We start from the raw sequence: 27,487 nt of genomic DNA on the forward strand, positions 1-27,487 counted from the left end.
CATCATCTGGTATTCAAAAATTAACTGGGTTACCCACTGCATAATGTAGGAGTGAAAGCACATTTAATATTTTCAGTGCTTTTACAGTGAAAATTGAATAATACTTTGTTTCTTTTAGAGAAGCCTGTGGACCACATGGCTAGAGCAAATGAAGCATGTAGATTCTGGTGGAATCGAGGTCAGCTTCTTGTCCTCTGGCTGCACTAGAGGTCCAGTGCAACAATTGCTGGATGAAAACAGCTGCAGAGATATCTTATTTTCCTGTTTCCCACAAAGGAAAAAACAGCAGCTGGGTCTGCAGCGCCTGAAATGATTTGAATGAGTTCCTGGTTATTTCTACATATATCTTCAGTTTCATTAACAGAGCCCAAAACAAGTCGTAACTTTTTTTTTTTTTTAATTCTCCTGAATAAAGAACTCTAAAACATCTATTTTCTTCAATAAGACAATTTCTCTTGTTTTCTTGTTAATGCTTCTACCCTTAATCATGGCCCTAAAGAGAAAAGTGTGTCAATTAAGGCCAAAGATGGCAAACTAGAAATGCCATCTAGCTCAGCGTAGTTGGCTGAGAATTTTGGGGCTAAGGAAGTTGCTGTTGCTTCAGAAAATCTGTGTTTGAGTCTTTCTCATCTTGTTTTATGTTACCAAGAGGTGAAAAGAGGTAAGAGTTTTCAGCATGGCAATACTTTAGCCATTTATGAAATAACAGAGCTGTGGGTGACTTTGTAACTATCTGATGTTCTTTCATGTTAAGATTGTATTACCATATGTGAATGTGCGCTGCAACGTCAGTATTGGGGGCTGGAACACGCTGGAAACCAAGTACTATTTTAGTTGTTTTGTGTTGCAAGTTATGAGAGAGATACACATCTGTCATCGAAGTTGGAATGAGTTTCAGATATGTATAGTGAAGAATTAAGGATAAATATTTTTTCAAATGCCATTATAAATAATTCTAGGACAGGGGAAATGTCTTCAGAGGATAGTTTTGGTGTCCTCTTCCCCACTTTCCTTCCTTGAATAATTTGGATCTACCTAAATCTGGTGAGAAGTATTTACTGTGGGTAAATAAAGATCTTTGTTGTTGATTTAGATGAGAGAAGACTGGAGAGTAGTTAGGATGAGGGTGTAGAATGCAGGAAACTCTAAAACTTCATAACTTAAGGAATCGTTAGAGTTCTGTGTTGTGACTTGTGCTTTTATCATGGCTCTGTTTGGAGGAGCTGAATCGCAGTGCCTCTCGGTGATGAAGTCACATTGCTTACTGACACTCGTTGCGTCTTTCTTCCTCCCCTCTGGAGAGGGGTGTGCAGTGGAGTTCTCATTTTGGAAGGTGAAGGGGTGTGTGTGTGTTGGGGGGAAGGTGTTCAAAACACCTGCTATTACACATCTGTGTTGTTGAAGGTAAGACTGAAGAAATATGCTTACACCAGGAGTAGGAACTGGTGAATTTTTACAATGATGATTGACTCTTGGGACATTCACTCCACAACTGTGAACCGTAGGATAATTTTGCCTCTTGGACAGAGGAACTTTACTCTGGCTGCAGAGCCATTTTGCTAAGAATCTAGGTTGTTATCTGCATCTTTGTTTCAGGCATCACTTGAATTCTTTTTTTCTTCTTTTTTCTTTCTTTCTTTTTTTTCTTTTTTAACAGAACCTGTATCTTGGTCTTTACATCATTAGAACTTTCCTAAAAATAGTTTTCTGTTTTTAAAGGTAATAAACTTGAACCGTGACTATTGGATTCTATACATAATGTATTTCCATAGAATATTTTTATATTGTTTAACTGATTTTTTTCTTTTACAGAAAAGACTCAAGACAGAGCATTATTACCTTTAACTTTTTTTTTTTTTTTTTACTATATCTTAATATCTTAGGATGAACATTTAAACAACAAATAATCTTCAGTCTTGCTTAAAAATGTCCCTGTGTGCATCTTCACACAAGGACTTTTCTCAGCTGCTGCCACTTCAAGATATTGGATGCAATAAAACAGAAATTAAAAACTCACCCGCTGGTATTGGCACTCCAGTTCCCTACAGCTGTAATCAGTCCGTGCTGACAGTAGAACACAGTCCAGTTTATATCCCTTCATCTTACATGGAGAACAGACATGAATATTCTGCAATGGCATTCTGCAGTCCTGCTATGATGAATTACAACATTACCAGCAATTTTGGTGATTCAGAGAGTGCATCTGTGAGGCAAGCATCAAGCCCAAATGTGTTGTGGTCTGCTCCTGGCCATCTCTCCCCCCTGACACTGCACTGTCAGTCATCGCTTCTGTATGCAGAGCAACCAAAGAGCCCATGGTGTGAAGCAAGACCAGTGGAGCCAGTGCTACCTGTGAATAGGTGAGTAGTACTGATTTCTTTAAACTTTACTGCAAATTAATTACATTTTCTTTCGTTTTCTAAAGATTTTTATTTTTATATTTGGCTTCTATGCATTGTCTCTCTAAAAATGAAACAGGACTGATTTGGTGTTTGTAACTTTTGAAATAGGGTTTCTTTTCAAATGGCTCCATAGAGAACTATACTCTGACACTAAGCAAAATGAATGTTTTCAATTTGGAAATTGCTTATTGTGTATAAATAATTGTTCAGAGCTTCTGGGTACTTTGAATAATAAAAATTAATTTTCCCGCTCTGGCAAATTAAGTCATTTGAGTGAAAGAAGTAAAGCTTAATTCTTTGTTCCTTTTCATAGAACATTGTATGAACTCCATTTCATTTAGGTAGGTTTGTTTGTTTTAACTGCATCTAATAGTTAGGAAGGCTTTTTGTGAACTTGATATTAAAAAAACACTTTTCTTTGAGTTCTAATAGTCACACAACAGCATGTGTCGTGCTCAGAAGAGTGCTGTTGTTGAAAGTCTGACGTTGTTTCTTATTGCCATTCTGGACTGAGCTTATGAAGTTATTGTGAACAGCAGATACACCTGGCAGGATTTTCAGCTGTAAAGAAACTGTATTTGCAAAAACATGTTCTCATTCTGCACGTTCACTCCTGTTGCATACCATAAGGAAGGTGTACAGCAGCAGTTGATATACCTCATTCATCAGCCCAACAGCTGTTTTATGGATAAAAACACAGTGTTGCAGGTGCTATTCCTCTTTTGGCAACTGCATTCATAGGACTTTCTAACTGTTGCAGTCACTGTCAATAGGAAAAGTATTAGTATGTCCTTGAAACAGGTTTAATCTAATTATTCGTAAAGATTTTGGACTATTTTTGAAAGTACTCACATTTCTTCAATAGATAGCCTTATGTTGCCTGCACATAGATGAGGAGTGAGATCTAAGTCTGCTTCATACTCATGGGATGCAGCAATTTTACAGCCTGACCACTTGACTAGTCTCCTTTGAAGTCAAGGAAGAGTAATGGGCAGATCTGCAGTGCAAATCCAGTTTAGGGGTGTGAATTGGAAGAAGCCGTTTAGATTGCACTGCTTTACAAAAGGCTTCCCCAAAGCAGATATTGTGCACCAAAGTCGGATGCAACATTAATAAAGCTAATATCCAAACTCTTCTCACTTGGTTAATGTCTCAAACCACAGAGAGGTCTGGAAAAGCTGCTACCAGTTAATGTTTTAAGCTGGCCAGATGATGGGGCAGCACCTAAAATAACCCAAAAGCAAGAGTGCTGCATCCAGCGCTCTGCTGCATGCTCCCTGCATGTATAAAGGGAAACCAAGCCTGTGACTCTAGAGTTCCTGTGAATAACAGCCTTCTGCCATTTGTGTGGACTATTGCTCTTGCAGCTGATTACGACTTCACTCAAAGGGGAAAAAGTATCAGTGAAAACTGGAATCTAAATTTATGGATCATCTTTATCTTTCAGCAGCAGGTAACTACTGAGCTGCTGACTCTTCAGACCTTTTCAGTGGTTCAGTTGTCTCAGTGCAGTACACTGAAACTCCCTTTGTGTACAGAGTTTTTAAGAACTGACTTTTAATTTAGCTTTGAACCACAAGAAGCAAGAGTTGTAATTCCCTTATTGTGGATCTCTGGACTGAAATAAGGCTGTAAAGGAAAAAGCCCTGTGCTTTCTTCTGCTTTATACTTTGATGAGGTATTAAATTAATGTCATGAACATTGTGTTTATTGCCATGGGAACAATGACTGCGACACTACGGATTCATAGATTATACCCTGAAGGAAGAGTTCTTCAGGTTGAAACTTAAAAGAATAGTTGTGGGGGGTGAAAGACACTTATGATGTAGGGTGTAGCTAGTTTTAAACACAGCGCTTAGTTCAAGAAAAGGTGTTCATCTAAATGATGAGTAAAAAGGTACTACCACATAGTAAGATCTGTTACAGTTTATTGTTTTACATTTAAAATTAAGAAATAGTCTCACTGAGAAATTAGTTTAATTTTCCCAGGTGTAAAATTCCATTAACATTAGCTAAAATGATGTGGTCTAGTTTGCTAAAAGTGATTTCTATTTAATTTGGATCTCCTTGTAGATCAGTTTGAAATAAGGAACCTAAATTTTCTTTCCTCACAAATGCATTCATCATATGAATGCAGAAGTAATTTATTTAGCTTTATTAAAGGAAAATATTATGTAGCATTGTGCTGCATCTGATGTGTCATATTTTGTGTAAAAGTAGACATGAATTTATAAAGATCCATTTTTACACCAAATGTAAACTTGATGATAATGCAAATTTAGCAGAATCTTTATGGATGCTATATCTATTGAAGACAATGGAAATATTCTCGTAAGTTTTGCTGCGACACAAACACTGCTTTTATATTAAAATGATATTTGACAGCATAATTATAAGTTATTTAAGAGTAGTCTGGCATGTAAGCTGTAGTTGGTTTCTGTCTTTATCCCATTACTGAAAGGCTTTTTAATTAAAGAAACAAAAGGTTTATATTCCAAATGGACAGAGGTATTACTTAAGAAATCTCAGTGAGGTTGCCAGAGTGATGCTTCTGGGACTTAAACTGTTCTTCTTCCTTCTATCATTTTCCTTATGCTTCTGACAGTAATGGCACATAGAATATATAAATAAAGGTTTATTGGATGTACAGGCTAGCAATGCTTGCTTAATCAAAAATCTAGTAACTTCATTTGTGTTATTGTTCAGTGTGTCCTGGTTTGTAGTGTCTTATACATTGTTTAAACCCTGCTTTGAAACCATAATTGTTTGTATTATCCTAATGTTTTTTTTTTTATGGTGCTTATTCTGTAGAGCTCTCTAATGTATCTTGAAGTCTATTTGAGGTGATCTTTTAGCTTAATCTGTGTAACTCTTTAATCATAAAATGGAGATACCAGCCCATGTCCCTTAATTGTGAGATAGCTATGACATGATTTTTAGCATACTAATCAATGTTTGGAGTGTAACAAAACCTGTGCTGTGGAGATAAAAATATTTGCAGTTGTGTGATATTAACACTTTAGGAAATTGAGGAAGGTAATGGCTGAAAAATATTTTTCGGTTGATTTTTGCCCAACATCTTGCACATATTCTGCAAGTTGCTGAGCTTTTCTCCAGGTAAGCTGGATCAGTGATACTCTGACTTCTTGTGCCCTGAACAGGGCAGGCCTACGAACATGGAAAGTGGGGCAGCTTGGGCACAGCCTTGGGCACCGTGCAGCTCGGGTTTGTATGGGACTGAATCATCCCCAGGCATTGAATGAGCCAGAGGTACCTACGAGGGAGGAAAGAGTATTAAGAAGTGATAAAATTTGAACTGTTTATTTTTTCACTTCCAGACTTTCGTTTTCTCAGTGTTTTTCTCCCTCTTTCTTTTTTTTCCTTTTTTTTTTAATGTACAATAGCTTAGGTTTAAAAAAAATCTGACTCATGACAAGTGCCATTAGCAAATCCTGCTAGTTTCTAGGTCACATCTTTGCCATACTTTTTAATACTTCAGCTTTTTAATATAAAGCTGAAGCAGTCTGCACCGAAGTTTTCCAAGTGTGGCATGTTCGTTAAACAGCAGCAAAGGTAGAAGCAATTAAGAAACATAATAGAGATTGAATAACCTAAATACCCTTGCAATTTCCCTCTCTTTTAAGGCAATCAATTTGTCATCTTTGACCAGTAGGAAATCATGGCCCTGTTACTTTGCCCAAAATCTTAAATCTTTTATGGAAACATAAAATCTGTATATAGAAACCATGGTCACAGAGTGGAGAGGAGTAAAAGGAGATGTAAAGTGATAAATCTCTGACTGCGTGTGTGGCTCGGTAGCAGCCAGGGTACATCCCCCATGTGCCTACTTCCTTCGGCCCGGGAGCTTTTTGGGCAGCCAGCCAGCTACCTTGTGGCAGTCCCTCTGGAGGACCTGGCAGCTCGTTCGTCTGCAGAGCCTGCTCGAGTCCTCCAAGCCCCAAAGCGTTGAAAAGTGGCCTCTAACCATACGCAGGGCTGTTCGTTCTAGGGATAACCTGTCTGATCAGAAAGTTTTCAAGGTAATGGTCGTGTACCATAAAGCTCTGAGCTATTTCCTAGGTCTGTTGTCCTTATTAAAGACGGCGGTAACAAAAGATTGGCATTGAGCCTCCCGCCACGATGCTGCGGCTGTCGCGGCTGAGCATATTTGATGCCTGCTCAGCCTGCAGGAGGAACGCGCTCCAGATTGCTGCTCGGTGTGCAAGTTGTTTACCACAATCTGGGGAAGTCACATAGGTTGTATGTGTGCAGGATGACTGCTGTTAAACTTTTAAACAGAGAAAGAAAGTGTTATTTATTTAGTTTAAAGCATTTCTCACGATTGGAAGGTAAAAAGCAACGTTCATCAGTGAGATGGTGTGGAATGTGCTTATTTATTTATTTATTTATTTATTTATTTATTTATTTATTTTCAGCCATAACATTTCTGTGCTTTAGCAGGGACAATAAACATACCTCTCTACAGCATATCAGTCAGGGGCTGAAACACTCTCTAGCTGATTTTTAATTTTCTTCTGAATCACTCAATGGGATTGTGATTCCCAAGCAGAACTTAAAAATATACCTTTGCTACTAATGTAAAACCTCAGATTATGTTCTTCCCTCCAAAGACAGGTAGATGGAGGCAGGAACAGCAATGCTGTTTCTTCCTCACTGTAGCAGTTTATGAGCCATGTGGTACACTCCCGTTATTATGAGGCAGAGTTTCCCTACGCTGGTTGTCCCAGTGTGCCAGAATGGGAGATACCTTCCTGACTCAGAATCTGGCAATCAGCTAACTGTGTGTGTGTGATCAAATACTCAGCTTCTTAAACATCTCATCACCTTTATTCCCTGCAATAGGCTTTATTCCCTGTAATATCTGAACAAATGAGTGTTTGCATGTGTGTTTGTGTTTTTGCAGTAACTCAAGTCTACAATAAATACCTTAAATTCCTATATGAGAATTTGCTCAGAGAACCACCTTTTCGTTCCAAATCTTCTCTCAGAAAATTAGAGTGGGTTCCCCTAGAGAAACATGGGAGGGAAGGCATGATTTTAGTTGGGATATGGATGTGTTTGTCCTTATCTCCTCTCATAAAAGCAGTATAAAGTCTGCTTTAATATGCTAGTTGAAATCTCCTTGACAGCACTTTCAGCATGTTTCTGCCATTCTCTTTAAATTTGCTCTCACTGATACAGAGATTTCTTCTGCCCTGGAAAGGCACCCCAGTTCTTTAGAAGTCGTAAAAGGATGCTATCTACTGTCTTTCCCTGGCTCATATTTCATTTCTTCCTTAACCTTGCTAGAAGGCACCTGAGGAAAACTCTGTGATTTCTTCCCTCTGCCTCTATGCTGAAGTTTATACCTATAAACTGACTGTGCAGCTTTCCGGTTGACAAAATTGCTACTGAGAGTTTGCATGCAATGTTATGTCCTCTCTAGTGAGGAATTGTGTTGACCAGCAAGGTAAGACAAAGAGAGTAAAGTCTGGAGAAAAAGTATACAATGAATGTGTTTCCTCTGTCCTAAAAACCAGACCAGTGACAATCTAAGTTCCTTTCCTCTTACTGTTTGTTTACAGGATCTTGGTGTCAGGAATTGGCTCTTATTTCATGTTTTTATCCTGTTCTAATTTTAATTTAGTCAATAAGAATTGCAATTGGAATTACTTGGAGCACTTCAAGAATGGATATATTTTATTAATTTATATTGAGCAATAAAATTGATTTGCAAAATACATTTTATTAACTGTGTTTCTCCATTCTTCTTGTGTTCAGACTTACTTTTATTTATCAATTCCATCATTAAAGACAATCCACTTGAGTGGTTGCCTAGAACAGAAAACCTTGTCTAACATTAAGTTGATCTTACAGGTCTCATATTCACTTCTCAAAATATGTCTCCAGCATCTCAATGAATTGAGCCTTATTTAAAGGATGAGCTACCTGAGACTGGATATTTATTGCTTCAGCTAGAGTTGTCCCTTGCTAGTAGCTCACTGTGTGATGCAACTGAAGTTCTGTTCATGGTGGTATTTATCATGTCAATTCAAGCTGCCTGACAGTTTTGCACTTTCTATGTTAAGCTTCTAAAGGCAAAGTGCGATCATTAGCAGCTGGACTGCTGCATTTCTAAGAATTCTTCAGGTTTTGTCAATGTTCCATATGATTTTTGCAGCGTTCATGTCACATCAGCAGTAAAGTTTTATGCTTGTGAGTGTTTTGAACTTTCTAGTCAGCCATCATCGAAAGTCCTGGGATCAGAATATGTGCTTTAAATAATCTTACCAGAAAAACACTTAACACTGTTTCACACTACGTGATCTTCAGTAATAGCAAGGCTCTACAAAGAGAAAATTGAAGACAGTGAAAAATAAGAAGCCTTTTGTAATACAGCTAGATTTATTTTTTACAGATTTGCAACAGATTTTTTTCTTTTTTTATCAGAGACACATTAAAAAGAAAAACTAATGGCAATGACTGTACAAGCCCGATTGCAAACAATCCTGGCTCAAAAAGGGATGCTCACTTCTGTGCAGTCTGCAGTGACTATGCTTCAGGATATCACTATGGAGTCTGGTCATGTGAAGGCTGCAAAGCATTCTTTAAAAGAAGTATTCAAGGTAGGAAAAACAGCTTTTGATACCTTTTGCTCAAGTAAATTTTTCTTCCTATGATCAAGTGCTGCAGCAGTTGATCTAGTAATGAACTGATCTCTTAAAATCCTGGTGTATCATGCTGCATGCTGAAAATAGGGTAAAAAATGATTTGACTACTTTATCTGTTGGCTCTTATGTTGTCTGGAAGATCTGGAAACATTATAAACTGAGTAATTGATTTCTTCTGAGAAGAGATGGGACGCGTAGCACACGAGAACACTTCTGCAAAGGCATCAGTGGGATGGCCCTGCAGACCTGTGAAGCTGTTTGCAGTTTGAGTCCTGAGGCAGACATAGTAACTGTGGATTTGTTATAATAGACAATTTGTCTCAAGACTTTGTCTGCCAGGAACTATTTCTATGAGGAGTATATTGCCTGGAGCTGTTGAATCATAGCCTATAATATCCATGTGGTATGTAGGAAATAAAATACAGCCATAGGTAATCCATAGAAAGTACTCGGTTCAATCCCATGTATTTGTTTATTTACTTCCACACCCTACATTGCAGTAGTTCTTGTTCTGGCAAGAACTGTCTGTCTCTAAAATTTGCAGATCAGTGTTTAAATTATCAGATAATTGGTATCTGGTTCAAATCTGCTGAGTGACTGCTGCATGTAGTGTAAGCCTCCGTGGTTACTATCACAGCCCACAGGCTGAAGGACTAGCTTGTACACCATACTGGAGCTTTGGACCACTTCATGTCTTTAGCTGTGGCTCGGGTTATCGTGTTCTTTGGCCTAGTCTACGGCCTCTTGGTGGGAACTTATTTGGATTCAGGTTAGATACTGACTGCAGGCATAGGGTCTGCAGGAACTCCTGTCATTTGGCTGTCTGTAATGTTCTCTTCTTCTTCCGCACAAAGCCTTACTTATTTTGAGGCATTTTCTCGTGGCTCAGTGTGACAGAGTCCATGTCACCATTAGAATCAAACTTGATTCAAAACTTGTTTGCATTTTCAATTTATTGTGTAAGTTCTGCATGGCCAAATAACAACATCTATAAAGTGATGTAAGTCCCTTTGATTCTAAAATGATTGAAGAGAACTTTGTCCCCAGTTTGTCACAAATGCAGACTGAATTTGATCTCAAAGTGTTTTCTGTCAGGAAAATTAGTTCCTTGCTATGCATTGCTCACAGGTGATTTGTCCATAAACAAGTTACCCGTTGTAGCCTTTTGTACACCTTAATGCCCCCTGTCAGATAACATTTGTCTGTAATTCAAATAAATGAAAGTAAGTTCAAGCCATGAAGTGTTATCAAGCACTCAGCTACAACTGAGTAGTGAGCAACATCTTATTAAAGATGTTGCTTAAAAAAAAATCAAAAACTTTCGGGCTTTGGAAAGTGGACAGAATTAGATGAGATGATTGGGCAACTGTGTGTGGTCTCTTTTGCTTGTCCAGGTTTGTAATGTAGTGTGTTGGTCCTACATCTCTGAACATCTGCCTGCAAACTAAATTATCCCAAGGCCACAGGAGTTTTAAACCACTTGATACTCTTGTGTGCTTCAGTTACAGTGCAGCAGAGAGCTCCCTCCTCCTTCCCCCCAAGTTGCATGAAGAGTGATAAATAGTAATTTGTTTTTCAGTTGCATCTGCCAGTAGGAAGTGGGACAAACTGTAACCTGATCTCTTCTTCTTAAAACACTGTAGGTTCAAAAATTCAAGGTTAAAATTATTTTAATTTTGCAAGGAAATAGTCACAATGGTTCAGTTAAATAATGACTCTTGGGGAAATGAACTCTTGGACTTGCTCATGAATCAAGAAAAAACAACCTACTCAGACTGCTGTATCTTTAGCTGATCTATTCTTAAAAAAAAATGAAAAAATAACTTAGAAAAACAACCTGACAGAAAATAGATTAAGAAATGTAAATGAGTGAATATTTTTGTATCCTTAGGTAACTACTCCAAGAGAAACTTCCAGTATTTGGCAGGAGGTGATTTGCTTGAGAGTGTAGTCAAGTCTAGTTCACAATAATAAACTCTTTTGATCAGATTTATTGGTTAATCAAAGACAACAAAGGGTTTTTTGGAGGAGAATGGAGGGAAAGGGAAGACAACAGAAAGAGTGGAAACTGACTCAAATAAGAGAAACTTTAGTCCAGAATATCTAAATGTTTTATCTTCTGCTTTTTTTCATATTATACAGAATGCATTAATTTCTACTTGTATTCTTTGTCTCTTGGGCTGTGTGGTTTTTTTTCTTTTTCTTTCTTTTTTTTTTTTTTTTGTTATTAACTTTGGTGCAGGGTCAGTCCTCCAAAAGCTCACCACATTAGAGAGACAGTTCAGTAAATACAGCTGTAGTTTACACAAATCTTTACAGGACTGAGAATTTGTATAGTTCTATTTTGAACTGTTGGGGCAAATTGGGATACTGTAATATCCCAATATACAGTAAGTAGTTGAGGATTTGAGATAAACTTCCACAAAAGCGTATGTCCCACTTTCAAAAATGACTTGCTATTAGAAGATGCTCAGTTATCTAGCAGTCATCAGGGAAGGGTGGTCTATGTTGCCAGATACTTTTTGAGGTCATAGATTGACATTTTAAGTTCAGGATAAATATAATTTTTTGCATCATTTACTTTAATAGAGCTTGGACATATATATATGTAAAAGTTGAAGTGCTTCAAATCAGGAAGGATTCTGGAAATGACAAACTGCTGGAGATTTTAAATTTTCTCTCCTATACCCTGCTGCAGGACATAATGATTACATATGCCCAGCTACAAATCAATGCACAATAGATAAAAACAGGCGCAAAAGCTGCCAGGCATGTCGACTGCGGAAATGCTATGAAGTGGGAATGATGAAATGCGGTAAGTTTTTAATGTGTTTGTGCATGCATTGTTTGCTTGAATTTTGTCTTCCCCCCTTTCAGTAATTTTGTACAGCTTCTAATGCTTCCCCTCTGCCCTTGGAATCCTAAAAAGCCACAACAAGTAATTAGAGCAAGGTTTAAGCTGGCTTTATAGGAATGAATGCACTGATTCTTAAGGCGGAAAAGACTATTTTAATTTGAGAAGAAAACCTGGGGGGGAAAAATAGGGAATAGGTAAAATGCAGGAAAATCATAATACTTCTATTCTACCACGCTTTGCAAGGCTGGTTTGCTTGCATGCTACATCCTGCTGAACTTCAACCCAAGAACTGCTGCTGCCTGAGCCTCAAGTTAAACTGAAATCCCTTCTATTATGGGAGAAAATGAGCCTGTACTGTGCTCTGTGCTGGTTGAATGTGGTGTAAGAACAGCAGCCCTGCATCTGAGCAATAGTTCAATTAGCCTAGTATCCTACCTCCGGTGGTGGCCAAGCGGGAATGTCTAGGGAAGAGTGCAAGAATGAGACTAGCACTTAGTGAAATTTCTGTTGCAAAATCCCAGCTTCTAAAAATTAGCTGTTTGGACTTCATGGTCTAGAAGAGGTTTTGTGTATTTAATAGATTTAATCCTGAAAACTTTTAGCATCTATAACACTCCGTAGCAAGGAGTTCTGCAGCTTAACTAAATGTCATATGAAGAACCAGCTCTGGTTACCTGTTGTCTGAGGTGGGAGAGGGAGTACTTTTCGGGTGTTTGTGTGAGTTTGGGGTTTTTCTTGTTTGTTTCTTTTGAGCAGGCTACTTTCAGTTGGTGCCCTCCATCCCTTTCATCGAAAGAAGTAGTGTCAACGCCCATTTATGCTCACTGCACCACTCAGCCTTTTCTCTTACTCCTCTCTTGTACTTACACTTCTGTGACTTCACTGTAGTTCTACATTAAGATGATAGTTAAAAGGTTACTGTTAAGATGAAAATATCTTAGAACATGTTTTAATATCTAATGTATTTTCATGGTTAAGGTTTGTTGCTGTTTCTTATAATTGTGTCAATGTACATGAGAGAAATAGGCTAGGAAAGCATCACATAAGAACACTGGAGGGGAAGGGACAAAGTCACTGTGCCTAGTCCTCTGTGATTTGCAGGCATTCATCTCATTTCATTCCATTTAATGCAGATACCTGTTTATATTTCAAAGCTAGGCAGTGTTTTCACCCTTCCACTGCTTTGATCAGAAGGCTGTTTGCAGAATATTATTTTCTTCATTAGGAATGTTCTTCTGAATGCCAACCTGCATTTATTGCTGGACAATTAATGCCCATTGGTGTTGTTATCTTGTAGCTGTATGTGGTGGTGTTATCTTGTAGTTTAGAGGCTCTTCTCTTTATTGTTAACACTGTAATTGTACTTACGGACTACAATCCTCTCCCCTCACCACCTTTGTTTCATTAGGTTAAATATACCAAGTGATCTCCCCCTTCTTGTAAAACAGGAAGGTACTCAGACTCTGGAAGTTTAGGTAGCTTCTCCCTCAGTGTGCTCCAGGCTGCAATGGTCTGTTTTGCATATTGATGGCCAGAATTTTGCAGGACTCCTGGGAACTCTCCTCAGGGTAGTAGCATTTAATAATTACCTCCTCCTGCTGGGGGTGGGGGGCGGCTCTGCGTGCAACCCAGGATCCTGTTTACCTTTTCCTGGTTGCATCCCACTGGCATTTCATAATCGTTCCAGGAGCAGCTGTCATCCTAACAGCCTCCTTGTTCACTTCCAGCTGATAACTCCAACCTCAATTGTTCCCAGTATTATTTTCATACTGCTGAAGTACATCTTGTTTCTATTACTCACATCGGCTCGCTCTTTCTGTAGGAAGTTTCTGTCTGCCTCTGCACTGATGATGCATCTCAGCTTTAGCAGAGTATTTCATTAACATAGCTCCATGCTATGCTTGGTGCTGGCTGCCAGAAAGAAAAGCCTTACCCTTGCAGATGTGACTTCCTTTGAAAACCTTACTTTCTGAATAGTGTTGCTCTCTCTTTTTTTAATCTTTATGACACAGAATTTTACTGAATGTATAAGTCTTTCCAAGAGTGGTTTCCAGCTTTCAGTATTAGAGCTGGAGGGTGTTTTGTAAAGATTGTTTCCACTGTGATATTAAAAGTCTGTCCTCCACAGTATTTCCCATAGGTGAATCTTTTTATTCTAATTGTCTGTGGAGTCCTGGGTTGTGATTAGAAATTATAGACACTGTGGTATTACAAGGAATAAATAATGATAATATCTGCTTATGTTTTAGCCTGTGTTCCTTTTAATCTTTTCACATATCCATAAAAAAATTCCCTTTACAATAATGAATATTTATTGGACACTAATGACTTTGTGAGGCCAGAAATGACGCTTTGAAATTTATAAATGTGCTCATTTGCTAGTTATAATAACTAACAGGAATTTTATTTTTAAATTAATTAGTATTCAGAATAGTAGTATTGAAATTTGAGAATCTTAAGAATTTAATTTGAGGGAAAGGAATATAAAAATTTCATGCTTGCTAATCAGGCCTGAATTGTCTCAATTACCTGATGAGTTAAGAGATGTCTGTGAGTAAAGCTGATGCATGGACATATGGTAGCCAGTGTTTGACAGACAGTTAAACCAGACAGATTTTAAGACTGTACTTCTTGCATAAAACATAAATGCCATTTCCTGCAGAGGCCGTTAGAGCTATGCTTTAATACCCCTTTTTTATTCCAGAAAGCCATAAAAGAGTACATTTATTCTAGAAAGCCATAAAAGAGTACATTTTCTCCTTAATGAAGGCTTTTTCCTAGTCTCTCTGTTCCTTTCCTAGGTCACTCAGTGAATGTATTGGTTCACATCTGTTAAAACTCTGGACAGGATAGAATGCTTCATTAAGTGGATATTAGCTTGGTGGAGACTTGTTGTCCAGCGGAAGTGATAAAAGAGCCTCAATTACTGCTTTGCAAGTTTAGGAAAGCTCTTCATAAACTTTACACCATTTGCATCAAATCTTTAAAACTCTACTTTTGTATATTTTCAATAGACATCTTAGGAAAAAATGTGTGTGTGTGTATAGGGGTATGTTGTTGGGTATAAACGTGATTGGGTAGTATATGCCCCTCTAAAACAGTAGGAGGCAGTAGGAAAATACTGCTTTGCAGTTTCCTTGTCTGAACTTCTCTTGGACATCACTACATTCATAAATATTGAGAAGTCAAGTCAACAAGTCCATGGAGTTGGAGATATTTATGTGGAGGCTAGGTTAGGGGTGTTTTTATTGAAGTGATAATGGATTTTCTAACTGGATATACCATCATTGCCAAAAGCACAATGAAAGTCTTAGAGGCTGTATCTGCACAGTTCTCTGTAAGAAGACTGTGTAGCTTACTGTTTCAGTTGAGAAAGCTATTAAACAGCAAAATTTTGGCATCAGGAGCAATCTGGAACAAGGAAAACAGAATTATTGCAGATAAATTAAAAGTAAATTATGCCCAGCAAACTCAAATAAAATGGATCAGAGTAAAATGGAACTTTTTTGTAGCTTTCTATTATTTACCTTGGGATCCTGAAATGGGCTGAACTATTTGCCCAAGGCAATGAAGAAGAGGGGAGTAACTTCATCGTTCTGCTCTAGCCACTCTAGTAGTGATATGCTGGTACTCATCTTTCTTGCTAGCAGAGACTCAAATAGACCTTTTTCCTTAATGAGTCTTCAGTTTCTTGCTTGGACTAGATTTATCTCTTACTTTTTCTTTTCTCTCTCTCTCTCTCTTTTTTTTTTTTTTTTTTTTTTTTTTTGTGGATCTTTGTTTCTACAAGTGCTAGTTCCTAATGTGTTGAAAATGTCCCAAAGATACAACTACTTTTTTAGGTGGAGTTGGGGGTAAGGGGCCATACTAAAAAGTAATGGATAAATATCTTCCTTGAATACTGGCGTCATTCCTTAGGTTTGCATAAGGAAAAAGAGACAACTCAATGGGCTGATATGAGTTGTGAAGTTCAGGATTTAGCTCTCTTTCTCTTGTACTTAACTGTTGAGTGCAGTTTCTAGATAGTACTTTGAAATGCTGTAAATTACTTTGCACACAAAGTGAATTGGAAAAAAATATTTTGTGATATTCTCTGGACATCAGATGTATTAATTATACTTGAGCTGTTACAGAAATTACTGTAATTTCAGCTCGTGTTCTGCTGAGTATGCCCGTATTCATAAAGCAGACCTCCTGAAAAAGAAGCTGCTGTCTGCTATAAACACAGGAGAACATTTGCATTTGCTTTCAGAGGTGATTTGAGTGGTAATCATTTACTAATGCTTACTGGAGAAGAGCAAGTTTTAAGCTCAGACACTTCCAAAAACTGATTATAATATATTCAACAGTAGAATCTGCAGTTCCCGCTGAACTGGTTAGCAGTTGCTAGGGACCAAAATCAATATTGAGAGCTGCGTATCTGGTAACTGTCCACCATATCAGGCAGCAGGTTCACCTGCCAGAGCACAGGTTCAAATGATTTGTAAACCAGGAGTTACTTTAAAAATTACTTGCTTCACTGCCAATGATATGTGTTGTGATTTGTCCATGGAAGAGCGAACAGCAGGCTCATTTTAATGACTTCTTGGTGTGACTTACTTCTTATGTTCTTGTGATCATTTACCTGTATAGCCTATGATACCATAAATAGAGGTTTCACCCTTGGTCCAGCCTTCTCAGCTGAGTACAGCTATTTTCATGTGCTAAGAATAGCTGTAAATCAGAAGAGTGCTGTGGGAATGTGGGATTTGATCATTTTATGCACTTCTCCAATTGCCCGAATTAATTCCGTAGCTATTTCTCATTCATAAAGGTTATTTAGGGAATCTGTGGTAAAGCCAGAAAGAGTCTCTAAGCTGAGATATTTTAAGGATTTTACTGATGTGTCTTTGCACAGATTGATTCAGATCTCCGTGTCTAGATAAGCCAAACACTAAGTTGATTTATAGTTATTTATAATATATAGTTTTATAAACATTTATACATGTGTTTCAAATGTTAACAGATGTATAAGTAGTATTTTCTGTCCTGCATAAATTTTGGATTTAAATAAATGCACAGAAGCTCTTTTACATTGTTTAAACGGCGCTTTAATTAGAAAGGCTGTTACTGCTTGAAATGTCAATTGACTAGCAAGCTTAAAACACTGTGTTTCCATAACTGTGTAATCTTGTAATGCATGCTCTCTTTTATTTTGTTTGTATTTCAAAAAAAAAAAAAATTAAATGGTATCTCTTTACTTACTGAGGAGCTGTATGGGTTTTTTTTGTGAGCTGGTCAATGAATCAGGCTTTTCCTGCTTTGACAGTATATGATAATTAAACCAAATACAAGCAATAATTCAGTATCCTGCTTTGTATTTTTTCTCCACCAACTATATATAAGTGTATGTGTATTTAGTAAGAGCGGTTTTTGTCATGATTCTACTAGTTTGTTTTTTCTGCACTGGAGATGCGATTATACAAGCTGATTTCTTCTTCTTTTTTTTTTTTTTTTTTAATAGAGTACATGCTACTACTTCAACAGAGGTACTCGTTATCTATGAAATTTGGTTTAGTTGAATAACTTCAAGTAACTTAAAGGGACTTACTACTTCCCAGTAATAACCCTCTAGTTATTGAGACCTTTCGTTCTGTCAGTAAACTTCACAACCAGGGTTGAATTGCTGTAAGGTAGAGTATGGAGCACAGCTACTGAGATTAAAATTGCACAAGAGTGGAATAATTAGAACAGAATGCTGGACTCTTTACTGAACTTTACTGAATTCTTTGATCACTTTGTTGTGCGGTTATTTTATGGTTAAGCTACAAAGTGTTATTTGAAAGACTTTACAGCCGTGATATTTTGAAAAGATAACTTGGCGCTCAGCCCCAAAGGCCTGATTCTGTTTTCACCATGTGGGTTGCAGCACAGCAGAGTCCAGAACACCTTAGGACAATTAACTGGGGTGTGCTGAGTCCTGCCGGAGCTCTTAGGTCCCTTCAGTGCCAACTAAAATGAATTGAACTGCAATCAGTTAGCTGGTTGCAGGTGCTTGTCTGGTCTCCCCTTCTTATGGCCAAAGTGTCTAAACTGCTGCAATTTCTTCCTCCTTGTGTCATTGAGCACTTCTTTCTATCCATAGCACCCTTCCACTCCCCTCATCCCAGCCATACCAGTCCTTTTTTGGACTTTCTCATTTTGGAAGCTGGCCCTTCAGTTAGCTGAACAACTTTGATACATTTAAATTAACGACTGCTGTTCTTCATGCATTTTCTTTCTTGGTGCTTCACATGTCCACCAGGTACGGGAACGTAAAAATTACGAATGTCTTGAAGCAGTTGGTATTTTCTGACAGCTTTAGAAAATTACTTCCCCTACCCTTCTCTCTACAGTTTTTAGGCCCTCTGTGCTCTTTTGGTTGTTTTGTCCTCAAAGGTACTAAAGTTCAATGTGCTTTGGCTTTTTATGCGACCTCTGTGAAGTGTTGCTTTCTGCTTTAGTTCCATTCGCTCCTTGGAGGCTGCAGTCTTGACCATACCTGTTCATATAGAGGTCAGATCCATTAAATCTCTCTGTAGATAAAGCACCCTGATACCTTGGCATTTTGTGGTCTGTGTCCAGCTGTTGTACTTTTGATCCAGTTGCTTAGGTCACTTTTGACCTTTCCTCTTTGCTATCCCTGCTGGAAAATATTTACATACCCTTCTGTGCGTGACATGACTTCAGAGCAGTATGCAACCCGCTGTGCCATTGTAATGTCTTTCTGAAGCTGACAAAGCACTTCAAGATCTTCCTCTTGACCTTCGTGCATTAGTCCAAAATAAGGCTTAGCACAGAGTTTTACGTCATCCATGTTTCTTTACAGAAATTAGTCTACACCTCACTATCCTTTGAATCGCAGAACAGGAAGGATTTGTCAATACTGATGGTTGAAGAGATTTGCTTTGTGGCTTGTGTAGTTCTGCAGGTGACCTTTTGTGGGGTATCACCATCAAGGTTCATTTCCTAATTTTTCCATTAGATACTGTCTCCAGCTCTGATTTTTCTCTGCTGGAATGTGATCTGTTCTTGACTGCTCTTCTCCTGGCTGCTCTGCAGCTTCTTCTAGCTAGATATCTTAAGCTAAAGATATTTGGGTTTCAAATCATTAATTGTTTCTCCTTGATCCATTACTTATGCAAATTGCCTGTCAGTACTCAACCTACCCCATCACACCCATATTCCTTTTAGGGACACAAAGACATCCATTCAGTGGTGCAGACTTTAGGCTTGTATTTCCAGCTGATAACACGAGGTGTTTCAAATGCCTGGTTCTACAGAGATTCCTTCACAAACTTCCTCCATGCCCTAGGACTGTGCTTTGAACCAGATTTGCTTATCAGTCTTCTCCAGTCTCTTGGTTTTCCAGGTAAAGGAACGCTGCAATGTTCAGAGCCTCTTTAATGCCCATTCTGTGCCATCGTACATCTGAGATGGTTCACTGAGCAAGCAGTAATGCCAGGGTTAAGTTCTACATTCTTAAAGTCCTGGCAGATTCTGTTAGTCCTTATCCCATGTTTTCAGTGCCTTCAGGTTGTACCTGACTGGCCTTTGCATCTCATCCTTCTCACAGGTTAATGTCAAATGCTTGACAGCTGTTGAAACTAAGAAAAAACTGACCTGACAAGCCACCTCATTTGAGCAACCTCCACCACAGACCGTCTGTATTAGCTCAGCGTCTTATTTATCAGGACCAAGCCTTGTCAATGGCACCTTAAACTGATTTCTCATTCTCCACCCTGCTTCCCCCCCCCTTTTTTCTTAATTGGGTCTCAGTTTGAACCTCTTATTTTACTGACTGAATCTGAGAGCCAGAATTGCAGTGTCTGGTTAGACTGTAGACAACTCATGGTCCATATAACTCTGGTGGATGTGGGTGAAGAGTGTTATGAGTTGAGGACTCCAGTAGCTAGAGAAAGGGAGACTGCTGCATTACTGTATGCCTCAGTCCAGCCAGCAGCAGAGCCAAGCATGCCCATTAGGCACACATACATACAATGCACATATACACAGCCAGTCACACAGATCATCACGGACAGAAAACACAGCACTCATGCAAACACGAAGAGCAAAATGGCTCTGGTTGATCAGGATTAAAGCCAGTAAGTGGAAAGTAATTATGTATATACATTATGGATCCCTTCAGTACCTGGGGTTAGACTGACTCAGTCTGTCAGTTAGCTGACCCCTGCATCCCTAAGTGTCCCCAGTTGCTGGCACTGGTACACATGAACCTCCAATGTCAGCAGCACCACTCCAGTTGCTGGTACTGAGACTTCCTCCCATACAGATGGACACAGGAAGAGTTGTGCACCGTATGGGACCCTTCAGTAATTGGCTTTAGACACTCAGACTATTCAGTATCTGGTTCCTGCGTCCTCTAGTTTCCTGTCTGCCTTGTGCATGTGTGCACACACATGTGCAAACAGATCTCTCTGGCAGCTGGTCCAAACCTATGGCCTTACCAGTAGCTGGCCTGCAGATCTTGTGATCTCTTTGGTAGCTGGTTTGGACCTTCTAGACCTTTCAGGTGAACTGGAAGGCCTTTCCCATTGACTAGCTGGTGCATGTCACATCCATACCACAGACTGATCATTCTTGTATCGTAGTGCTGGGAATAGCTAAGTCAGGGTGCTCTTTTGCACCAGGTAGGTTATTGGGGTTCCTCCACCTTCATTGTTCCTCTGATTCTTTGTTTTTATGGAGATAAGCTTTTAATTACATGACCTAACAAATAACAACAATATTCTGTGACTATAGTGAAAAGCCTTTAGATAATGCTCCAGAAGATTTGCTGACTGCAATAACATCAAGATAGCAACACTAAATGGAAGGATGCTTTTATTAAATTTGTTACAGAATTGAAATCAAATGAGGCAACCTATTCCTGTGATCTAGGATTTCATAGTTTCTATGTATGCAATAATAAATACTGGTTTGATACAGATTTACAGTAGCACAGACATAATTTTACATATGACAATTCAACCTTTGAGTATCATCTCTCAGTAAAAGTGTTGATGACTAGCACAAAAAATTGACTTTTGTGTGATTTAGAGGGCAATTCAGTTGTGATATTAAAATGTTAAATGCTGGAGCATTTCAGTCTGATGATCTATTTAGAAACTTAGTAGTTTCAAAATGTCCTGCTTTTTAATATGATAAAATCTTCTGCATTACTTACTGCTAGGGATTATTTGTAAATCAATAAACATACCTCTTGTTATGGATTATGCTAAGAGAGTAAGGGGAAGAGAAGCCATGGCTGAATGTTTTAGCAAATCCTGCAACCATATTTTTGAAGAGGCAGAAATATACTCTTCTTGGGATGGGAGGGAGGTTAGGCACTTTCCATGGCAGCTATTCAAGAACAAATAACGGTGATCCCAACGATAATAGAGAGAGTGAGAGAGTCAAAGAATGTTTGCTCTTCTCCTAATGAGCTATAAATTAACTCTTGGAATTTAAAAGCTTTGTAAACCTGACTACTCTGTGCAAAAGCATTCTGCATGCAGCACTGCAAACCGGGCTCACGCCTTCTGGATGTACCAGATCTGAATTCATATCAGGGAAACTCCCCCGGCTTAACAGGACACAGGGAGAAAATGGGCTACATCTTGGGAAAGTCCCTAGCTGAACACCCGCTTGGCAATGAGGTTCGACTGTGCTTCTGGCTGAGGCATTTACTCTGTATCATTGCTCAGACTTTCAGAACTCTTTTTTTTTTCTTTTTTCCTTTTCTTCGGTTTACATCTAAAGTCAAATTTTAAAACAGAAATAAACAGCTATCTTTATTTACATGTAAAGACACAATTTATCTCCTGTTGATGCTAATGTGAATTTTCCCATGAACTTTTAAAATTAGTTTACTGGAGTTCAAAAATAATTTTTTTTTTAAGTAATATTTTGTTTAGTAGAATAAACAAAAACCTCATCCAAAGTCAGTGGAAACAAGGTTAAGTCAATGCTGAATGCTTTAGGAATTTTGAAACTTTATTTCAGTATTAGATCATTCAATATTAGAGGGTATTTTTGCTTCCCCCCAAACATTTGGATTTGTATAAGGCAACACAGAGAAAAAAATACCTCAGTGTAATCATGTACATCTTGTCTCAGGCTCAAGAAGAGAACGTTGTGGGTATCGGATCCTGCGCCGCCATCGTAGTTCAGAAGATCAAGTGCATTGCATTGGCAAAGCTAAGAAATACAGCGAGACGGCAACCCGTGTAAAAGAGATCCTCCTCAGCACAGTCAGTCCAGAGCAATTTGTTTTAACTCTACTTGAAGCTGAGCCTCCCAATGTGTTGGTGAGTCGTCCCAGCAAACCATTCACAGAGGCCTCCATGATGATGTCCCTGACAAAACTGGCAGACAAAGAGCTGGTTCATATGATCGGTTGGGCCAAAAAAATACCTGGTAAGAATTTCAATCCTTTCTTGTTTATAGTGTTCAACACTGTTACCTTAACATACTGTACTCTACCCTGAAGTAATAGCATGGTACAGTAAATGCATTATATGAACATTTAAGCTTTGTATTCTAAAAATGTAATGGACAATTTTTTTGTTCTCAGTAATTCATCTGAAAGTATTTAGACAAAAGACCTTGCCCATAATTTGTTATCTACTGTGTTAGTGAAGTACTTGCTCATAAGATAAAAAGCATACTTAGTGTTGCATGCAATTTCCACCTCATCAGCTATAAATCCTTTATTAATCTAATTACAGAAATTTCATAAAAAAGGATGGTACGCAGATTGTTATTTTGAAAAAAAAAATAAGACTGAATTCTTTCCTTGAACCCTGATGAAAGGTTTCTGTTACGATTGATGAAACCTGACGAAGATTGTCCAAGCACTGAGTGTCTGTAATTGCTTCAGCTAACATAGTTACTTCAGAAGAGCATCAGATTGCTAAGTGGGGAATAGTATTGATCTCAGAATTTATAGTGTGTTCTCCTTCAAAACAGAAATCAATGGGGATGCTTTTGGTTGTTGGCAACATAAAGAACATGCACTGAAGTACAGCTGCGTGTGTTATAACCTGGAATGTCTTGAGTGTGGCCATAGTGTCGTGGCAATGGGCCATTTCTCTCCTTACAATCAAGAAGTAATTGGTCAATATTTGAAGGGCCCACAGTTAAAGCAGCCAGAATAAAGAATAAAAGCTAGAATAAAAGCAGCCAGTGCATAGAGAAGATAATTGGTAAACTGCAGAAAAACTTGCTGGAGGGCATAGACTAAACTACAGACCATTGCTCTTTAGCAAGAGCTAAGGTGACGAACTAAATAATAGCGAGCTAAAAGAAACATCAAACAATTGACAGAGATGTAGCAGCATGGAGCTTAATCCTTAGCTTTGGAAAGAGAACTTTGCTAGAAGTGATCCCTCTGCCAGTGTGTACTCTGTATGGCCAATGTGTCCTGCAGTGCACCCGGTAGTCCTAACCTGATGTCCATCCATACTGAGGAGACAGCATGCGATGGCTCCTCTCTTGGATTTTCTGCTGAGGGCAGCCAGCGCGTGCTGGCAGAGTGGCATGCCCGCAGGCCTTGTCACGGTGTGAGCGAGCGATTGTGCACTGTGGAGGACACTCACTCCTGCCTGAATACGCATCCAGGCAGGCTTGAAATTAATTCTTACATCTGATGATGAACTGTGTGCTCAGTACAGAAGACAGGTTTGGTGGAGACTACATCGTTAAACTAAGAATTTATGAGTAGGAAAGCATCTCCTCTTTCAGGTCTGGGTAGAGCGGTGGGAGATGTTGCCAACTCCAGCTATTGGGCACCATCTCCTAGTTTCAGGTTACAATCTCTACTGCTCAGCCACTGTGTTGGAGGGCTCAGGTGTGGTGTCTTGACTGCGCTACTGGGTGCTTGCAAATTCCTGTTCAGCTGCTGCACTGCTGGGAGAAGACACTTGCACAGTATGAGCATCTGAAACCCTATAGCCGCTTGCAAAGAGACAGTGGGTTTTGTGCTGTTAGTGTGGAATATTTCAAGATGAATGCCCAAATCCTTAATTCTTTTTTTTTCCTGGTTTAAGAAACTCTGGAAAGGAAAATAGTTAGAAAGTACTAAGTAATGTTTGTTAGTGTATTTTCCTGTCCACTCAGAAATATTGGATTGAAAGGTACCATTTCCGAGGACTCTGTGCAGTTCTGTTAATCTGATAGGAAGCGAATTGTGTGTGTGGGGGGGGAAACAGGAAAAACAGTCTTAGAAAATTACCTCATCTTAACAAATTTTGACTGAAGAAAAAGACTTTTTCTTTTTGAGGTGGATTCTTATTTCTGTTTCCTTGAACTATGACAATTTTTTTAAAAAAACAGAGTCAGGCAAATCAAAATAATTTTTCTGAAGCTTGTTTAAAGAAAATGCATGTGTTGGTTTTATATCAGAGTCCAAACAAATGCAGATTTTTACATTGCTCACTTTTAGTTTATTTTCAACATATGTCAGACATCAAGCCTTTTTCTTGGCAATAATTGAATTGGATGAAGAAAATCTGTTGAAATTATCAAAACCATTCAAACAATTCTGAGGAATGTGGACACTTATCACGTATGTTTGTTCTTTCTGATCAGTTGTGTTACGTAGAAAAGAAATAAGCATATTTTAGAACAGTGCCAAAACAAGATGTGATGTTTAATGTGTTCCCATTTATAATTAATATTACCATTTAACATGGCAGTTAGAGCATTTACTTGAATGTGGATTTATTTTTTTTCTTTAAAATAACCATGATGACTAAAGCTCAGGACAAAAAGATCACAATTTTGAAAAGTTCTTGCCTAGAATTAATCATCTAGATCCATGCTCCAGTTCCTGGAAGTAAAGGCTTTGAAAAAAAATAACAGAGTTCTCCGCCAATGGCCTAGTAAGCACTAATTTTATATTCTGTAAAGCTAATTGTAAAGATATTTGCTTTTATATAGCTGGATAAGAAGCCTGTTTTCAATTTCAGATTATTATCGGATATTATTTTGATGCTGACCAAACTTGAAAGAAAATCTCTTTGTTTTTCCCTATATTATATATGGTGATTTTAGCACTGCCTTTTTCCATAAGGGGAAAGATAAATATTTATCTCTTTTCCCCTTATAATTTAATATTTAAAGACTTCCTTTTGTTTTGAGTCTTACTCTGTGGCTGTATTTTTTACTGTACTTTCAGCTCAAAGGATTGTAATTTTATTGTTGCTCGGCAAAACAGTAGTTGCTGCCTAGCTTTGTTTCTCCTAAACTTCAAGTATTTTAATCCTAAATTATCTGAAGGCAGGATATATCTTCTATAATTGCCTTTTACTCTGATGACCTTGTCTAACAGAGTTGAACGTAATTCATAGCTGCAACTGTATTGCTAGAGGATAAGATGTTGTCATAATATTGAAGTTTGGATCCATTATGCAACTTAGTTTGTTGCTGGCCAGAGCAGCGTGTCTTTGGAGAGTCATTACACATCCAGCACAAGTTCCTTCTGTGCTGCTACAGCATTTTGTCTTAGTCATTTTTGATCAAAAGATTAGGTCTAGAGCACATGACTTAAAGGATATGAGCTGTAGAAAGCTCTGACTAGTTAAATGTGCTCTGCACAAATGAAATGAGACTTTGAACACGGTGCTAGGAGCTGTTGCAATGATGGGCCATCTTCAAGCTTGGAAACAAAAAGCTGTTCTGAAGAGTTAGGGCAAACTGCTTGTGATAGCTGTGCTCGGTGTTCATAAATCACACTGCTGGTGCTGGTCATGCTTATTTAGATGATGTCTGGAATAAAGCTGGATGTTTAAGTATGTGCAGATTGCATGTTGTGGCTTGCTCTGACATCTAGCTCAGCTGAGGCTGTTTTTAAACCCAACAACTGGTTGTTTATGCTAGAGGAATCAGCGGGAATGCGCACACGTCTGCTTTAATGTTTAGTTAAGACAAACTTCTGAAATGTCTTTGAGCTGTTATTTCTCAGGGAAATGGCACTGTCAGTTTAAGCTATTCACACTTCCAGGATTATGTTTCGAAAAAGACTTTTTAAGTTATGAGAGTTTGGGTCTGGCAGATTACCTGTTGTTGGCAGTGAATTCTATAGCAAAATCTATGAAGTGAAATCCGTGAGCACAGCTCATGCGTTCCTCTTTACTGTCCTCATAAAATGAGTACGGATATTGATATTGAAAGGTAGGCCCTTTGGGCCCTGATAAGAGAGACTGTGTGTTACTCAGTTTGTATTAACATAGGGATGTTACGGACTGCCTTCTAACAAAGTAGTTCAATAAAACTAAAATATATGGAAGTACAAATTACTGAGGGCAAATTCTTTAAGAGAGCAAACACAGTATGTGGTTTTTAAGACCTCAGACAAGAAACCCATGTCCCACAGTCTGGTTGCATAATGACTTTTCACTTTTCAGCATCATAGATGCTAGCTCATCTAAAACTGAAGCACCTTTGCTAAGAGACACATCTTAAGCATCTCTGCTTTGAAAACTGGCATGAGCTTGATTTTGAATGCAAGTGAAATTAACAGGTTGATTCATTTGATGCTATTTTCATCATTTTAGGCTTTGTCGATCTCAGCCTCTATGACCAAGTAAGGCTTTTAGAGAGCTGCTGGATGGAAGTTTTAATGGTTGGTCTGATGTGGAGATCAATTGATCACCCCGGAAAATTAATTTTTGCACCAGACCTTGTTCTAAACAGGTAAGAGAAATATAATTTTTAAGAGCACTTCACATTAGCATATTTGAAGGGGGATGAACAGTGGGAGAAAGAGAAGTAAGTATTAGAGATGTTATTGATGTTTAACAATAGTGGTTACTTGTATTTGTAACAATATCATTGAGGTCCCACATGCTTCCAAGGGTGTAAAAATGCTAAGTGTAAACAGTATTGTTGAATAATGTCAATTTGTGAGTTCCTTAATTTGTTGAATGACATCAATTTATGAGTTTCTTAATTTCTCTCTAGTACCTAACAGGGTGGAGTGCTACTGCACTTTTAACTGATCTTGTTGTTGTTCCTTCTGATCGAGGTCTCTAGATGCCAAAACTTTAGATACATTATTAAAATACGGTACATTGTCAGTCAATTTCTCTCAGATTTTCTTCTCCTTCTCCTCAAAAAAGAATTAGACATAGTATCAGGCCATATTTGAATGAGGATCCACTTAGTGTTGCCTTATAGACAGTTTGTTGTGCACATACTTGTAATACTGATTTTTTTTTTTTTTGAACAGAGATAAAGCAGAGTGTTCGCAAGTTTAAAAATTATTTCTCTATAGCATCGTGTACCATGAGGTAGAACATAGATTAATAAGGATGTTTTTCTACAGGCCCTTAGGAGAATTTGATCTAGGCTTCGAACTGATAGAAGTCACAGTAACAATCTACTCTCTTGGCTAGCTTTAAAACGTCTTGTAACCTTTTCAACCTGGAGAAATTCTGATCTATACCAGTAGCAGGATTTGAGCTAAATAATAAATATCATAGTGTATATATAGAAGGCAAAATGGGTTTGTAAGGAAAATAAATTTAATTTATAGA

At 38.2% G+C, this 27,487-nt stretch overlaps 1 protein-coding gene across 1 annotated transcript in view; it reads left to right on the top strand.

The window, feature by feature from the left end:
• The first annotated feature begins 1,914 nt into the window (after positions 1-1,914).
• The window catches only part of ESR2 (estrogen receptor 2), a 33,345-nt gene continuing 7,772 nt past the window's right edge, over positions 1,915-27,487 (top strand). The window contains exons 1-5 of the mRNA XM_062577245.1: positions 1,915-2,360; positions 8,853-9,028; positions 11,772-11,888; positions 22,068-22,367; positions 26,507-26,645. Of these exons, the coding sequence (XP_062433229.1) occupies positions 1,927-2,360; positions 8,853-9,028; positions 11,772-11,888; positions 22,068-22,367; positions 26,507-26,645 (1,166 nt within the window). The 5' untranslated portion in view covers positions 1,915-1,926. The remainder of the gene's footprint in view (positions 2,361-8,852; positions 9,029-11,771; positions 11,889-22,067; positions 22,368-26,506; positions 26,646-27,487) is intronic.

The sequence above is a fragment of the Rhea pennata genome, chromosome 5 (genome assembly GCF_028389875.1).
Source record: "Rhea pennata isolate bPtePen1 chromosome 5, bPtePen1.pri, whole genome shotgun sequence".
Classification (NCBI taxonomy): domain Eukaryota; kingdom Metazoa; phylum Chordata; class Aves; order Rheiformes; family Rheidae; genus Rhea; species Rhea pennata.